At 38.9% G+C, this 17,205-nt stretch overlaps 1 protein-coding gene across 3 annotated transcripts in view; it reads left to right on the forward strand.

Moving 5' to 3' along the window:
• Nucleotides 1–17,205, forward strand: part of rsu1 (Ras suppressor protein 1) — a 175,163-nt gene that overhangs the window by 18,913 nt on the left and 139,045 nt on the right. For all 3 annotated transcript variants that reach the window (XM_059972185.1, XM_059972186.1, XM_059972187.1), the window contains exon 4: nt 15,020–15,140. In XM_059972185.1, coding sequence (XP_059828168.1) covers nt 15,020–15,140 — 121 coding nt within the window. The remainder of the gene's footprint in view (nt 1–15,019; nt 15,141–17,205) is intronic.

A 17,205-nucleotide genomic window follows, 5' to 3' on the forward strand; every position in this document is an offset into this window, starting at 1 on the left:
CTCAGTGTCCCATCTACTGATGACAACATGCCATATGCTACCTTCATCTTGATATGTTCATCAGCACTTTCAGGGAAGAATGTACTTGTTCTCCTTTGGCTCTTGGTTCTAAAATACTCCCTAAGGAGTTGTGTCCTGCAGCACATTTGTCAGAGTTAACTTCCATTTGCCAATCCTTTGCTTACTTAGATGATCTAGATCCTGTTATAACAGTACACTACATTATCAATTTTAAGTGTCATCCGCAAGTTTGTGAATCATGCCATCTTTATTCTCATTCTAAACAGTGAACATATATGACAAACAGGGGATCAAACACAGATCTTTGTAGCTCCACTGGCTGCAACCCTCCATTACTGCCGTTTGACTAGTTCCACAAACCAGGTTTGAGCAATTGTACAACTCACTTTGGATCCCATGTGATTTTTGCTTTCTGAGCTATACCATGCAGGACTTAATAAAGTCCTTGCTGAAGTCCATGTGGATAACATCTACTCTTGTCAATCCTTTTGTTTAACTTTCCTTTGTGTAACAAAATAAAATCAAATTTGTGAGAGAAGATTTTTCCCAACATTCCCTAAGCGGCCCTTGCCTTTCTGAATGCAAATAGATTGCATATCTTGGAATTCCCAGCCCAACTTTCCCATTGCTGATGGCCGTGCGCCTCTGAGTCCAAACAAAGGTGTAACTTCATACTTTGCATCTTTTATGCGATTGCAAGACTGCTAATTATTGAGAATATCAAGTGCTGCAGGTCTGCCCTACTGATGAGTTGCTTGATAGTGGTGGAAGTGGACTTGTCATGCACCGTGTTGCCTGCAGCTACAGCCACCCAAGTAGGAAGGTGTCAGATGCAGTGTGCAGTCCAACAAATGGTGCAAATTATTGTCTTGGATTTTTTTGAATATTGGTAATGTAGAATACTGCAAGTATATTTCCTTGATTCATTGGGTGACTGATGGTGGGGGTGCTGTGTGGCCTTGGTTGTTGTGTGGACCAGGCCTTCATGCCACGGGCTCGTCTGTTGCAGTTGCCCAGGGAAGGAGATGCTGGTGCTGGTGTGTGAGAGAGCTTGAGGCTGCCCATTCCTGCCAGTGCTGCCCTCCAGTGTTCACTGAGTAGAAGACAAGTTGGATTGCATTCATTTGCAGCTGAGCTATCGTGTGAGGACAACTACACCATCAACCTACAGGCCATGACACTTGGGGGCTTGGGCTCCAGGTATACGTTTCCTTTTCTGCTTTTCCTGACTATGTTTACTGCTATAGTAACTGTCTGTGCTGTGAGCTGTCAGTATTGTGCTTTGCCCCAGAGGAATGCTGTTTTGTTTGGCTGTATTCGTGTGTATGCTTGACAGTTGAACTTGTTATAGTCATTGGCCTGTAGTTCTTCATCTATCTTTGTAGCCTTTGTTAAATAAATGCACAGCATTAGCCATTCTCCAGTTCTCTGTGGAAGTTACATAAGCTCTACTAAGATTAGAGAATTCTTCCATTGTGTCCTAGGATCTATCTAGCTTAATGCTCCTCAAGACCAGCAACAACTCCTTTGTAATATTGGAATGTTTCAGGACATCACAATATATCATTTTCTCAATATCTAAGCTTCCACGAACTTTTCCACTGCATCCACAATACAAGAAGTATTCATTTAAGATCTTTCTCTTCATCCTTGGCTCCATGTGTAGACCATCACACTGATCCTGAAGGGTACCTGTTCTCTCCCTACTTAGTCTTTTGCTCTTGATATATTTACAGAACCCTTCACCTATCTGCTAAGGATATCTTGTATTCAGTTTTGCCCTCCTCATTTCCTTAAGTGCACTACTCTATCATTTGTACTTGAGGGATTGAATTGAGCCCGGTTGGCTTGATATCCCTTACCAGCCCGTTGTACAAAGTTCCTATGTGAGCTTTTGCTTGTTCTTCCTCTCTGGATGTTAATGGATTTGTATCTTCAGCATCTTTGCTCTGAGGAGTTTTCCCCTTGGGTCTCTTTTTTTTAAGAAAATGTTATATTTATGAGAAGATTGCTAGCCTGGCCAGCATTTCAAAGGTCAAAGTAAATTTATTATCAATGTACATATATGTCACCTTATACAACCCTGAGATTCATTTTCTTGAGTGCATACTGAACAAATCTATAGAATAATAACCATAACAGAATCAATGGAGGATTGAGAGGTTGACAGTCAAACAGATTGCACCAAGGCAGCAAACTGTGCAAATACAAAAAGGAAGAAATAATAATAAATAAATAGACAATAACTATGGAGAACATGTGATGAAGAGTTCTAGAAAGTGAGTCCTTTGGTTGTGGGAACATTTCAATGAATGGGCAAGTGAAGTTATCCTCTTTGGTTCAAGAGCCTGATGGCTGAGGGGTAGTAACAGTTCCTGAACTTGGTGCTGCAAGTCCTTAGGCTCCTGTACTTTCTAATGGCATCAACAAAAAGAGCATGGCCTTGATGGTGGGGGCCCCAATAATAGATGCTGCTTTCCTGTGACTGTGTTTTATGTAGAGTTGCTCAGTAGTTTGGAGGGCTTTATCTGTGATTGATCCGGGCCATATCCACTACTTTTTGTGTGGTTTTCCATTCAAGGGTATTGGTGTTTCCATACCAGGCTGTGATGCAGCCAGTCAATATACTCTCCATACACACCTACTGAAGATTGTCAAAGTTGTAGATGTCATTCTGAATCTCCATAGACTCCTAAGGAAGTAGAGGTTCTGCCGTGCTGCCTTCATAATTGCACTTGAGTGCTGGGGCCAGGACAGGTCCTCCAAAATCGTAACACCAAGGAATTTAACATTGCTCACCCGCTCCACCTCTGGTCCTCCCCCTGAAGTCAATAATTAGATCTTTGGTCTTGCTGACATTGAATGAGAAGTTGTTGTTGTGGCACTACTCAGCCAGATTTTCAATCTCCCTCCGATTATGCTGATTCGTCACCACCTTTGATTCAGCCTATGATAGTGGTGTCATCAGCAAACTTGAGTATGGCTTTTGAGCTGCGCTTAGCCACACAGTCATAACTGCAAAGTGAATAGAGCAGGGTGCTAAGCACACAGCCTTGTGCAGTTGAAGATTGTGGAGGAGAAGTTGGTGCCAATCCAAACTAACTGGTGTCTGCAAGAGAGGAAATTGATCTAGATGTACAAGGAGGTATTGGTGCCAAGGTCTTGGAGCTTATTGATTAGTTTTGAGGGGATGCTAGTATTGAATGCAGAGCTGCAGTTGATAAAAAAACATCCTTATGTAATTATATTTGCTGTTCAGATGTTTTAGAGTTGAGCAAAAAGCTGCTGATACAGCATCTACTGCGGAACTGTTACTCTAGTAGGCAAATTTAGAGTGGATCTAAGTCTCTTCTCAGACAGGAGTTTGTATACTTCATCTCTAACTTCTCAAAACACCTTATCACTGTGGATGTAAGTGCTACTGTGTGATAGTCATTTAGGCTCTTCTTGATACCGATGCCTACATGAAAGAGGTGGGTACCACACACTGCCAAATTGAGAGCATAAAGATCTCAGTGAACATTCCAGCCAGTTGATCAGCACAGGTCTTTTGTACTTGGCCAGGTACCCAGTCTGGGCCGAATGCTTTCTGTGGGTTCACCTCCTAGGGGCTGCTCGCACATCGGCCTCAGAGGCTGAAATCATGGGATCATCGGGGGGGTATGACAGTTTGTGATGGTTCCTCCACATTTTGATGGTCATCACGAGCATAGAAGATATCAATCTCATCTGGAGGCGAAGCTCTCTTGTCGCCCAATTCACTTGATTTATCTTTCTTAAAGGTGATAGTATTTGAGCCCTGCCACAACAGTTGAGCACCCTTCGGTGATTCAGTTTTAGTCTGGAATAGCTTTCAGGAGATTGTACCTGGAGCTCTTGTAACTTACTTGATCATCAGACTTGAATGCTTCTGATCTGGCTGTCAGTAGATTGCACACCTCATGGTTCATCCAGGGCTCTGAATGATTTTGTGGGAATGCATTTGTCTACAACTGTTTTAATAAAGTCCCTTACAACCATGGTGTATTCATTCAGATCTACAGTTGAGTCCTTAAACATGGCTCAGACCACTGACTTGAAGCAATCCTCTATCAGTTCCTCCATCTCCCACGGCCACCTCTTTGTTGTCCTACTCTCTAAAACTTTACTCTTTAGCCTCTGCTGTATGCAGGGAGGAGTAGGACCGTCAAATGATCATATTTACCAAAATGTGATCTGGGCATGGAATAGTGGGCTTTCCTTACCTTTATTATAACAGTGGTCTACTGTGTCTGGTACTACAGGTTATGTGCTGATGATAATTGGGTAGGGTTTTCTTCAAACAAGCCTGGTTGAAGTCCCTGCGTATGATTTGAAATGCGTCGGGATGGAATCTCTTGTTTGGAGATGGCATCATGCAGTATTTCATGATTGTAGTCTGTTGCTGGTGGTATGTAAACTGCAATCAGAATTATGGAGGATAACTCCCTAGGTGAATAATGACACAATTTATAACTTTGTAGAATGTACGCTTGAACTTTTATCTGTTCAATGGCAACATGATGCAGAAAAGAGAGATTGAGGTTGCTTCATAGTTATTCCAAAAAGCTGACTGGGAATATCTGAATTAAGTTAATAGTGTGCCATGATATGATTTCCATATATGTCATTGTCATTCCTGGAGTGTTGCTCATTTCGAGAATTGTTTGGAGAACATTGTGCCAATTATTTTATTTTCTACTCCCAGTGCAACGAAACTTTTTTTTTTCTCCTGCTCTCTGACCATCCAAAACCAGCCCCCTCATACCTGAACACAGTTTGACCTTTCACTATTCAAACCTAGCTTTGTCACATTTCCTGGGCACCATATTGAAGTTTGCTACAGGAAAACTAGAACCAAATTGATCAGAATGCCTGCATTGTAATTACGTGTTGAGCTGAAAATTCCACGGTGATGTCATTAATGTAAACGGAATAATAACACTCAAAGTAAATATCTGTAAGTCATTAAAAACTGACATTTTAAATGTAAAGATCCCATTCTCACTCCCTATAAGATATGTTCATACACTATGTAAAATAATGGAAATCATGCTGTTTGTAGTCCAAATGATAATGCAGTATTTACTGGACCAACATAAACTACAGATTGTATTCTAACTACATTACTGGCACATTATATATGAAGTCCTGTAACAATTGAAGTAGAAGAATTTTCTTAGTTCTGGATCTACCGTCTTACAAAATTCAGGTATTTATATCTCTGCTATCTATTACAACCCACTATTAAAACGCCAGATACTATACTGTATTTAAACAAAAATCATTGAAGAATTAAATCATTAAAGCGATTTAAAGTCATTAATAAACCAACATCCACTCAAACAAATCCTGTGAGCGGAGAGTATCTCAGCTGGTGATTACAGATGCAATACAATACACGAAGATTTTTATCAGTACAATTTTATTTACTGTCTATAATTAAAGTCTTGTGTTAATTGTTTCTCATGAGGGCTGCGAACTACTGCACTAAATGGCTATTTATTGTAGCTCTATTAAGGACCATTTTGAGGCATAATTTATTCTGGTTGTTTAGATTTGCATATGTTAAATCGAATGTATATATGAGTAGAACATAACATGAACCATAAACTAGAGAAATGTGTACCTAATCCAGAATCATAAATTGAGACTAAATTTCCTAGAAGACTGGTTGATTACAATACAAAAAAGTGAGCATAGTTGCAATTCTACAACAAAGCAGTATTGATTTTCAACTCCCAAAGTTGAAGACTACCATCTATGTCTGGTATCAGGGGTCTCTGTAGATTATTGTTGAGAGTGATTCGTAACAGTAAAACAAAACAAAATAAACTGCCAATTTGTAATTCAGCTTTCAAGTTTTAGGAGCCAAAAGTCAAGAGAAAGTAGTAACTACCTGAAGCACTCTATCCATAAATGTAGGAGGCAAAGACAATCATCAGGGAAATTGGATGGATGCTGAGGAAAACAAATGTATGGACTTGTAGCAGTAAGGTAGGGAATTGACCTAACTCGCTGGTATGTAGAGAGACAGCATGAACCTAATGGGCCTGATGACTTTCTCCTTAGCCAAAATGGTTTTTAAATGGAGTAAAGTTTACAATTCTGGTCATTATAATGTAATTACACAGATTATTACCACATCAAGTCAACCACTAATCAGTAAACACTCTCCCTCAATGTCACCAAAGCAAAGGAGCTGATTGTGGATTACAGGAGGGATGGAGATGGGCTAACCCCTATTGACATCAATGGATCTGGGGTTGAGAGGGTGAACAGCTTTAAGTTTCTCAGCATCCACATCACCGAGGACCTCAAATGGTCTGTGCGGCGAAAAAGGCACAACAGCGCCTCTTTCACCTCAAATGGTTGGTGAAGTTTGGTATGGTCCCCCAAATCCTAAGAACGTTCTGCTAGGGCACAATTGCGAGCATCCTGACTGGCTGCATCACTGCCTGTTATGGGAACTGTACCTCCCTTAATCGCAGGACTCTGCGGAGAGTGGTGAGGACAGCCCAGCTTATCTGTAGTTGTGAACTTCCCATGATTCAGGACGTTTACAAGGACAGGTGTGTAAAAAGGGCCCTTAAGATCACTGGGGGCCTGAGTCACCCTGACCACAATCTATTCCAGCTGCTACCATCCAGAAAACGGTACCGCAGCATAAAAGCCAGGGCCAACAGGGTCCTGGACAGCTTCTTCCACCAGACCATCAGACTGATTAAGTCCTGCTGATTTGAGTGTACTCTATATTACATTGACTGTTCTATTTATTATAAATTACTATGATTGTACATTTAGATGGAGACATAACATAAAGGTTTTTACTCATGTATGTGAAGGACGTAAGAAATAAAGTCAATTCAATTCACAATATATTTCTTTATCACAAGTTATGAATCTGCTTTGCCATCACATGTAACAGGGTGGTGAAGAAGGTACACTGGCTTTAATCTGTCAGGGCACCGTGTATAGGATGTAGGTGTTATGTTGAATTTGTTCAAAATATTGGTGAGGCCGCACTTGCAGTATTGTGTTCTGTTTTGGTCACACTGCTGTAGGAATGATGCCATTAAGCTAGAAAAACTGCAGGGAAGATTGACAGACTTGAGGGGACTGGGTTTTAGGAGAGTTGGGCAGGCTAGGACTTGGTTCCTTGGAGAAGAGTGGACCAAGGGGTGATTTTGTAGAGATGTGTAAAAGCATAAGGGGTATAGATAGGTGAATGTACTCAGTCTTTATCCTGGGATTGGGGATTCAAGACAGATTTGAGATGAGAGGGGAAATACTAAATAGGAACCTGAGACAACTGTTTTGCACTGAGATTGATCAGTATATGGAATGAGCTGTCAGAGAAATCAGAATCAGTTTTAGTATCACTGTCATCCATTATGAAATTCATTGTTTTGTAGCAACAGTACATTGCAATATATAAAAAACTGTAAATTACAGTAAGATGTATATATTTTAAAAAAATAAGTATTGCAAAAAGGGGAAAAAGAGAGCTAGTGTTCAAATGTTCAATGTCCATTCAGATATCTGATGGTAAAGAGGAAGAAGCGATTCCTGATTTGTTAGGTGTGTGCCTTCAGGTTTCTTCCTCCTCCCAGATGGTAGCAATGGGACGAGGGCCCCTCTTGGGTGATGGGGGTCCTTAATGATGGATGCCGCCTTTTTGAGGCATCACTCCTGGATGCAGGAGAGGCTGCTGTCCATGATGGAGTTGACTGAGTTCACGACTTTCTGCAGCTTATTTTGATCCTGTGGAGTAGCAACCTTCCCTCTCCCACCCGCCCCCTCCCCCCATACCAGATGGTGAAGGTAGCCAGTCAGAATGCTCTCCAAGGTATGTCGGTAGAAATATGTGAGCATCTTTAGTGGCATGCCAAATCTCCTCAAATTCCAAATGAAATATTAGCTGCTATCATGCTTTCTTCGTAATTGCATTAATATGCTGGGCCCAGATTGATCCAGAAACATGAAATTTCTCACCCTTTCCACTTCTAATCCCTCTAAGGACTGGTGTGTATTCCTTTGTTTTGCCCTTCCTGAAGTCCACAATCAATTATTTGGTGTTACTGATGTGGAGTACAAGGTTGCTGCAGTGACACACTCCAACCAGCTGATCTGTCTTGCTCATGTATGCCTAATGATGCAGTTATGGCTATAGCGTGATTAGAGGTGAGCAGTGGGCTAAGTACACATCCTTGAGGTATGTTAGTATTTGATTATCAACTAGGTGGAGATGTTGTTTCTGATCCGCATAGACTATGCTCTTCAGGTAAAGAAGCCAAAGATCCAATTGCAGAGGGAAGTACAGAGGCCCAGGTTTTGAAGGTTGTTAATCAGAATTGTAGGAATGATTGTGTTAAATGCTGAGCTGTAGATAATGGACAGCAGCCTGACATAAGTATTAGCATTGTCCAGGTGATACAAGGCCATGTGAAGAGCCAATGAGGTTCCACCCACCTTAGTCCTATTATGGCGATAGGCAGATTGCAGTGGTCCAGGCCCTTGCTTAGGCAGTTGATTCTAGCTGTAACCAAACCTCTCAAAGTACTTCATCAACATAGATGTGAGTGCTACTGGACAACAGACATTAAGGCAGCTCACCCTGCTCTTGCTCGGATATGATTTGAAGTGGTTTAGGCAGGTACGATAATTTTTAAGAGAATTGGGTAGGTACATGGGTTAGAAAAGTTTAAGGGCCAGTTACTGGCAAATGGGCTGAGCTGAGATGGATACCCGAGGTGTCCTGGACCAGCTGAGCTGCGGAACCTATTCCTGTGCCTTGTTTCTCTACTCTTAAACCTTGTGGTTGAAAAACAGCATTGCATCTGAATTTCTATAGCAAATGTTGAACTGCAACAAAATTCAAGCTACTGAACCTAGAGGCATCAGCAAGTAGAACCATGAAGATAAAATAAATTTGTGTTACTTTACAGAGAAAGAACAAAATATTATATCATTGATTATGATCATGATTGTCTTTGAATGAGGTGAGATCAAGTGGTGTTCACCATTCCTGATGCCCTCACACCAACAGAATCACCCTATTGAGCAGATATTGTGTGTTGTTCAGACTGAGCAATTGTTATTTATCCTATCCATGCCCTCATATTTCACAAAGCTTTATCATGTCACCCCACACTCTCCTTCACCACAGGGAAACACTATCTCAGCCTATTCAGTCTTCTGGTAATCAAGCCCCACAGTCAGGGTAACATATTTGCGAATTTTTCTATTCCTTTTGCCTGCTCTGACTTCGTACTTTGAGCAAAACAAGTAAAACAATCTAGTGGGTCTTTTAGTTTTAAAGTGTATTATTTATATAAGTTTACGAAATATATTGTATCCTCCCTGCTGGTGGTTAATGGCCTAAATACCAGCAGTAGCATAATCACCAATCAATGGCTTTGTTTTGCTTTTCCAATGAGCAGCGGTGGCAGTGATCTAACTTATAACTTCAAAACAAAATTTACATTAAAGTTAAACAAAGCAAGAAAGCAAGTGATAAATGTCACGTTCATAATTTAATAGAAAAGCAATCTAAGTATGAAAAGTACGAGGAAAACTGAAAAGTAAATAGACAGTGTGTGCAAATATATTAGCACACATACTAATGTCATTAATGAAATTCGTTGAAACGTCTTCCCTAAATGTGATGGAGTGGTGTGGTAGGGCAGTGTTTATCTTAACCAAAGTGGAGGTTGTCCTGTGCAGACAGATACCAAATGGTACTTTGGTAGTCTCTTTTTTATAAAATCCAGTTCAGTTGCAGTGGAATGGGTAAATGCCTGTAGTTCTGAGAGAGCAGAAAGGCTTGGTCAGGAGGTTTTTTGTCAGGACTAACCAGGGGGCATGACGGTCATCATGTCTGAGTGCATGATACTGCGGCTGTTCCTGAGCCTAGTTGAGCCCATGGAATTTGTGAATGGGTTTATGCAGAAGTACATCATTCTCCAAGTACTCTATTCAAATAGTATCGGCAAGTGACATATCCAAACTAAAATCTATTTGTATAATCAACTTATTCAATTGTGCTTTTCTTTTACTGATACAAGCGAGGGGTAACAAGCTTGAAATTGACTGATGCCTTGTCTAGCAATAACAATACAAATTGCAAGGTTTTTATTTCCACTTTGCCAATACTTTTGGAAAGTTCCCTTCAGTGTTTAAGATTCTGAAATGCATAAATTTCAGTTTGTCAAAATAATCTGGGCTGAAGACGATGCATGACCTAAAGAAAGGCCTGGGCCCGAAATGTCACCTCTTTATTCCTCTCCATGGATGCTGCCTCACCTGCTGAGTTCCTACAGTATTTTGAGTGTTACTATGGATTTCCAGCATCTGCAGAATCTCTTGTGTTTGTAATTTTAAAAAAAAGCATGTTTGCCATCGTAGGACAGGGCATGGAATATGGAAGCTGAGATATTGAGTTGCAACTGTACAAAATAATGGTTAGACCACACCTGAAGCATTGTGGGTAATTCTGGCTGCCATACTTCAACAAGGGTGTCGCTGCACTGGAGAGTATGGAGGAGACCCACCAGGATGTTGCCTGGATTGCAGTTCTTGTTTTGGGGAGAAATTGGATAGACTGGACTTCTTTTCCCAAAGTGAAGGATGTAGAGGGCTGACCTGATAGTTAAAGTAGACTGCGAGCTACAGAAACAATTTTTTCCCCTGTGGTAAGAGTATTGAAGGTGACCATTTACAGTGAGAGGAAGGAGTTCTAAAGTGTTTTGAGGTGAGAGGTATTTTTAGTATTTGATATCTGGAATGCACTGCCAGAGGAGATGTGCCGTCAAATGCAATCTCTGTTGAAGAGAACATTTACACAGGTGCTTGAATAGGCAAGGCATTGAAGAATATGGACCAGATGCAGCCAAATGGGATTAATGTTGATAACAGAAATGTTAGCATGGACCTACTGGTCCGAAGGATGCTTTTGTGTGCTGTATTCCTCTATGAACAGGTTTTTCCACTGATTACTTAAGAATTCTGAATTAAACCGGACAATGAAAAGATTTTCACGATACCATAAATTGCTTTCAACCCGTTTCTCATAATTCAGCACTAATTGGCAATTTTGTTAAGCAGTCGTGGTGCTGGCTGTTTTTGAGAAATCTAAGTGTCGCCTTACTTCAGCAGGAGGCTGCTGTTTCCCTTCTAGTGAGAAGTGCATTAATAGGGCAGCCTAACCTCATGCAGATTGATCTCTTTTCTATAGTCCCGTAATTTATGCATTACTTTGGTCTCTGAACAACTTAAAGACCAATAGGAAAAACTGCTCAAATTGAGAAACTTAAATGAGCATGTCCATCAGCATTAGAAAGGAATGTGGATTAATATTACAAATTAAGCAGTTTCATGTTACTCCTTTCCAAACCACCTCTTACACTTTATGCATATGGTGCTCTATGTATTTCTTTTTGAAATGTTTTATGAAAGTATTTCAACACAACCTACAACTTCATTTTCAGAAGTAGTTCACTTCTGTTCTGTCTAAATGAGATGCTATGTATCATATACACACACACAGCCCCTGTTTCTCTTTAACCTAACTATTGGTTTAATGATCACAACACTCAAATATAGATTCACAACTCTTTAACCAACCTTGATGACAAAGATACTTTGTGCTGAAAAATATTCTGTGAATTTCTTTTGCACTTCTTCCCAAGCCAGCCACCAATGTCTTCCCAACAGTAAGAAGAGACAAAAAGTAGTATTGCAAGTGAACTCTAATCATAGTCTTCTATAGGGCCAAAGCAATAAGCTTAATTTTGTATTTCAGCATTAAAAATTGGTAAGTTCATTATTGTCAAATGTACCAAGGTACAGTACAATGTATTTTTTGTTTGCAGATCATTTCATCACATCGGTACATTGAGGTAGTACAAGGGGAAAAGCAATAACCGAATGCAGAATAAAGTGTTAGGTACAGAGAAAATGCAGATAGGCAATAAGGTGCAAAGTCATAATAAGGTAGGTTTAGTAGGGGACCTTTCATTTGATTTACTACAGCAGGGGAGAAGCTGTCCATGAGCCTGGTGGTACATGCTTTTTGTATCTTTTGCTGGAGAGAATGTCCAGAATGGGTAGAATCTTTGATAATGATAGCTGCTTTACTGAGGCAGCAAGAAGCCTCCATAGAGGGGAGACCATTTTCTATGACGTGCTGAACAGTGTCCAGAGCTCTCTGCAGTTTCTTGCGATTTTGGGCAGAGCAATTACCATACCACGCCACAGTGCATCTGGCTTGGATGCTGTGACAAAAATTGGTCAAAGTCAATGGAAAATGGCCAATTTCTTTAGCCTCCTGAGGAAGTAGAGGTGCTTCTTGTGTACATGATTGGACCAGGACAGTTTAATGCTGATACTCACTCCAAGGAATTTGAGGTTGTGCATCCTTTGACATCAGCACCATTGATGCAAACAGGATCATGTGGGATACCCCTCCCCCTGCAACCCATAGTCAATAACCAATTCTTTTGTTTTGCTGTTGTGGAAGATTGTTGTCATGACAACATGCCACTAGACTATCGCCTTCATTTAGATTCAGCCCACTACATTGGTATCATCGTTAAGATAGAGTCTAGTGACATGTTGTCAAACTTATAGAATGAGTTAGAACAAAATCTGGCTGTGCAGTCACGAGTGTATTTTGCCATCAATCCTGATGGGACACCAGTTTCCAGTCCATAAAAGCTGATGTTTGTGAACAAATACAGGGAAGTACATTGACATTGTTAGCCCATGATGTACAGATGCTATGAAAGAAGATTTGAAAGGCACCTGTACATGATCAGACTCTTCGAAGAATTAAAAGCTAAGGCCTAAATATTGATTTAGAATCTTCCTGTAATGTCACGGAGCTCAAATGTTTAAAATTAGACATCTGGGGAAAATCTAAATATACATATTATGAGCTTCTTTAATTTATTTGAATTATTCAGCATCTTTAATGCACACTGTGCAAATCAATATTAGGGAAAAGCTGTTTGCTAAAAATGGCTCTTAAAAAAATCAGCAATGGATTTTTCAATGATGTCTGCCAGCTGGTTGGTTGTGTTTTTAAACTCAAAGTCATATTAGTGGTGGTGGAAAATCTCTTATTTCTAAAGTAAATTCAAAACTTTGTGCTCTTCAATTTTCTCCTGCTGCATTTTAAGATTGCCTGATCTGTGTCCACATCAAAACAATATCCACTCCTTACCCAGGCTTTGGGGAGAACTAAGATCTATCTTCTCATTTTAAAAGAAAGTAACTTTAATGTAGGTATTGGTAGGCATAATTACATTTGCTCAAGAATTCTTATTGTGAAATACAATGTTGTCTTTGCTTAGAAAAGCTATTGAAACTGCAGAATAATTTAATTAAAAAGCTTGTGAAATGTGCTTTGTTATTTTTTTTGATGCAGCAACTATGGAATGATAAAATTGTTAATTATATTTTAAAGAAGGCATCCTGAACAATACACCTTTTTGAATTAATGGAGATTTTGCGTGATCATAAAGAGAAATAATTATTTTGTCATCTGTTTATTGCTGTCTTTCATGATATTCTTTCATGTATCTGCCCTCACATATTCTTTTGGCTGGGATCTGAGCGTGTTTGACATAAAACTTTATGCACCATTTGACCTTGCATTCACAAGAGAAACCAGTGTAGAATGGTTTTAACCTCTTTTAAAATAGCAATACCCACTGGACGCATGAATTCCAGTGGGAAGCTCTCAGAACAAAAAGGATGAATTTGAATTAGAATTTGATGTTGTATCTAAATACGTAAACATTGTGCATCATGACACAATAAAAGGACACTGATAAATATTGTAGCATCAGTGCATAAATCAGTTCATAAGAACAAAGAGCCATTAAATTTCATAAGATGCCAGTGGATTAAATGCAAAGTGGACAGGAATGAATTAGCAAACTAGGCACAACAACAAATCAATGTGTTGCTGCTACAGGCTTATCATAATTTTATATACCTCTAACGTGTTACCCATCAGCCACCTTCACTCTAGGAGGCTAAAAGGCCACCTGTCCAATAACCAAAGTCCTTATTTGACTGGATATTTCTGATCCACCTTTTGGCTCTGCATTAATTTGACAAAAGACAAGGTGTGTGTTGATTTGATGGAGATTCAGAATTATTAGTATTTCTTTGCATATTCTCCAGGGTGTTTAAACGGGGTGATCTGAATACATATGGTGTAAACCTCTCCACTCTAAAGCAATTTACTGATCAGAAAACAAAAGGCAAATTGAAAATGAAGTTGAAGAACTGCATGGAGTATGAAACCTTGAAGTCTTGTCATTATTCACTGGGTTATTCAATTTTTTTTCTCAAAGTTTATTTTAAAAATTCCCTCTATTTGGCTCTGTTTATACTAAATTCTGTAATTTCTGTCAGTGTTATCTTGCAATTGGTTATACATATTGTTAATGCACCCACCCAGTGATTTCACAATGAGGACTTAAACTTGAGATAATTTTATAAATTATTCAGCATTTTTCAGCTTGACTTTTTGATTGTTGCATAATTTTTATGTTTCATTTTTCTATGTTTAATATGCTTTTGATGTAGTTTTTCAATACTTTTGCTGTTATAAAACACTGAAGTCAGATTTTTTTCATTTCCAGATGAAAATGCTATTTTATAATATTTTATATAACTTTGCTCTGAGTGTTTTATCTTTCACCAATGTCTGATGAAATAGTCTATTTCTGGCAGTGATTTTCCCTGCCAATTCTCTGCAATAAAATGAAAACCTGTTTCAAAGGTATTGTTCTCTTCGTGAGGGATATTGTAATGGGCAATTGTATGTTATGTACATGCTACTCTGAGCTGGCAGTTTGAAACCTAAGATAAAGTTGTGATTTTTTTTTTCCATTTGTGCCTCCTCCTCTTGCATCCCTTTACGGTAAATGTGGATTTAACTGTATTTCTGCTTCTGTCCATTCAGGTGTTCCAGCAAACGTAGCTGATCTGAGGAACCTGGAGGTGCTGAATGTTTTCAACAATCAGATTGAAGACCTCCCCACACAAATCAGCAGCCTACAGAAGCTGAAACATCTTAACCTTGGGTATGTAGATCGTATTGGCGATCAAGTTGAAGTGGGAGGTGAAGATAACTAACAAATGTGTGGACAGCAAGTGAGATGAAATAGGCTTTCACCAAATACACTTTACATGCCACAAATACCTGAACTTTAATATTTGAATGAACAACTCAAAACTGCCCATTTTATTCTCTCTATTGCTATGTACCTTTTCTCAGCAAATTTACTAAATAGAAATTCTAAACTTGTATAACTTTATACTGCTGACTCTTGTCCACTGTGGGGTGAAATGGAGTGTCACTATGCTCATTTTAGTCAAAACTCCTGATGTGCTGTTAGATTAGAATATTCATCCCATCTGTCTGGACTGGATTTAAAGTAAGATCTTCGAAGAAGTTTCACTTCTATTGCATTATGAGCCCCATCTTCCTTTCACTTCTGTCAGTAAGCCTCTGTTATAAATCTTTTGATCTCTTTCCATCTGAAATGGTGTAAGTGAACCGTGAGATTTGATATGCATTGTATAGTTAAAGGTTGGGGCTGAACTGTTGCACTGATGGCATAAGTTATTTTGAGCATGAACTGCAGAACGCAATTATAGAATCGGACTGTAGAATCAGGTTTTCTTTTAATGTAACACAGCCGGTGAATCTCCAGTCCCATTCCTGATAGACTACCAGAGAATGAACTAATTGGATAGAATTTAGATTGAAGTCAATTTCTCATAAAGGCTGACAACTGTGGTTGGTCTGGAAACACAAGCAGATCGCAAGCAAGCTCTATAGAACTGGCCTCTTGGCAGGAATCTAGGCCATGACTTTGACTGTCATTAAGCTGATTATATTGTTGGTTTTTAAAAGATGGCTTAAGATTCAATCTGCTGCCTTTCAAATAATTAATAGCGGTGTTATAAATGTTGGAGATCTATTTATGTAATATAATATAAATCTTAAAATCAGATACCTGAGCAGGATTGTTGATAGCCAAAAAAATTAAGTTTATCAATTGTTTTATTTTCTGCCAGTGTGTATTGGCTTTGCAGAACTGCAAAAAGTGGGTTTACTCATTAATCTGGCAAGCACTAGTTACAATGGTTCTACAAGAATGTTTACGGAGGGTGAAGTCAAAGGAAGAAAAAGTATCTTCAAGTATATGGTGCTCAATGCTTGACCAGTGCAGAGCTGTAATCAAAAAAAAAAGCAATAGAATCTTGAACCTTATAGACAACAAAGAAAAAAAATATCAGGAAGAGAGTTTACTGTTGAGACTATGTGTTGAGCACTGTGTCTTCCATGCGGGAAGAAAACATAAAAATGCTTGAAACTGCACATTTAAATATGAGGTCGGGTCTTTGGCTTTGATATGAATTCTGAAGAAAAATCCAAGTTTTTTGCCCATAGGCACATGGTAGAAGCAAGTTTGGATAATTCTAAGTGTAGAATAAGTTGTCACTGGATTAAGCTAATGAAATGCTGAAGTAATAGTGATAAGAGAGTTCTTGCTCCCAAAGCGATCAACATAGAACAGTGCAGCACAGAAACAGGCCTTTCAGCCCACAATGCTGTGCCAAGCACTGTGTGGAATTAACTTTGAGATATAGCAGAACTGTAAAAGCAAATATTTTGAATTGTTTAAGAAGCAATTTTCGTCTCTCCTATAGAAACTTCAAATTCCTTAAGTTATCTAGTCAGATCCAAATGTAACGCTTTTTTAAAAAAAAGTGGTGAACCTTTCTAAGAGTGTGTGTCCAAACTGACATTAATCTTCTAAAAAGAAATAAACATTTTTTCCTATGTCATGGTAATTTTGAGCAGAGTTTATCATTGATTAATGAATTGTAACAATAATTATGTCCTTTTTAAGGAAAAAGGACGAATTCTGTTGCAACATTACATGTAATCATTGTTTTACTATTAATAAATTTATAGCAGTGACAAATTGAAATAAATGGAGCATTTTAGAAAACCTGTTCAAAATTTAATATTAATCTTTTAAAAAGGCAATTAAAAACAATTTATATATAGTGTTGTATTGTACATGTATAACATAAATGTGAACATGATATTGTATGCCTTGGGGCATATTCATA

The sequence above is a fragment of the Hypanus sabinus genome, chromosome 6 (assembly GCF_030144855.1).
Source record: "Hypanus sabinus isolate sHypSab1 chromosome 6, sHypSab1.hap1, whole genome shotgun sequence".
Lineage (NCBI taxonomy): Eukaryota > Metazoa > Chordata > Chondrichthyes > Myliobatiformes > Dasyatidae > Hypanus > Hypanus sabinus.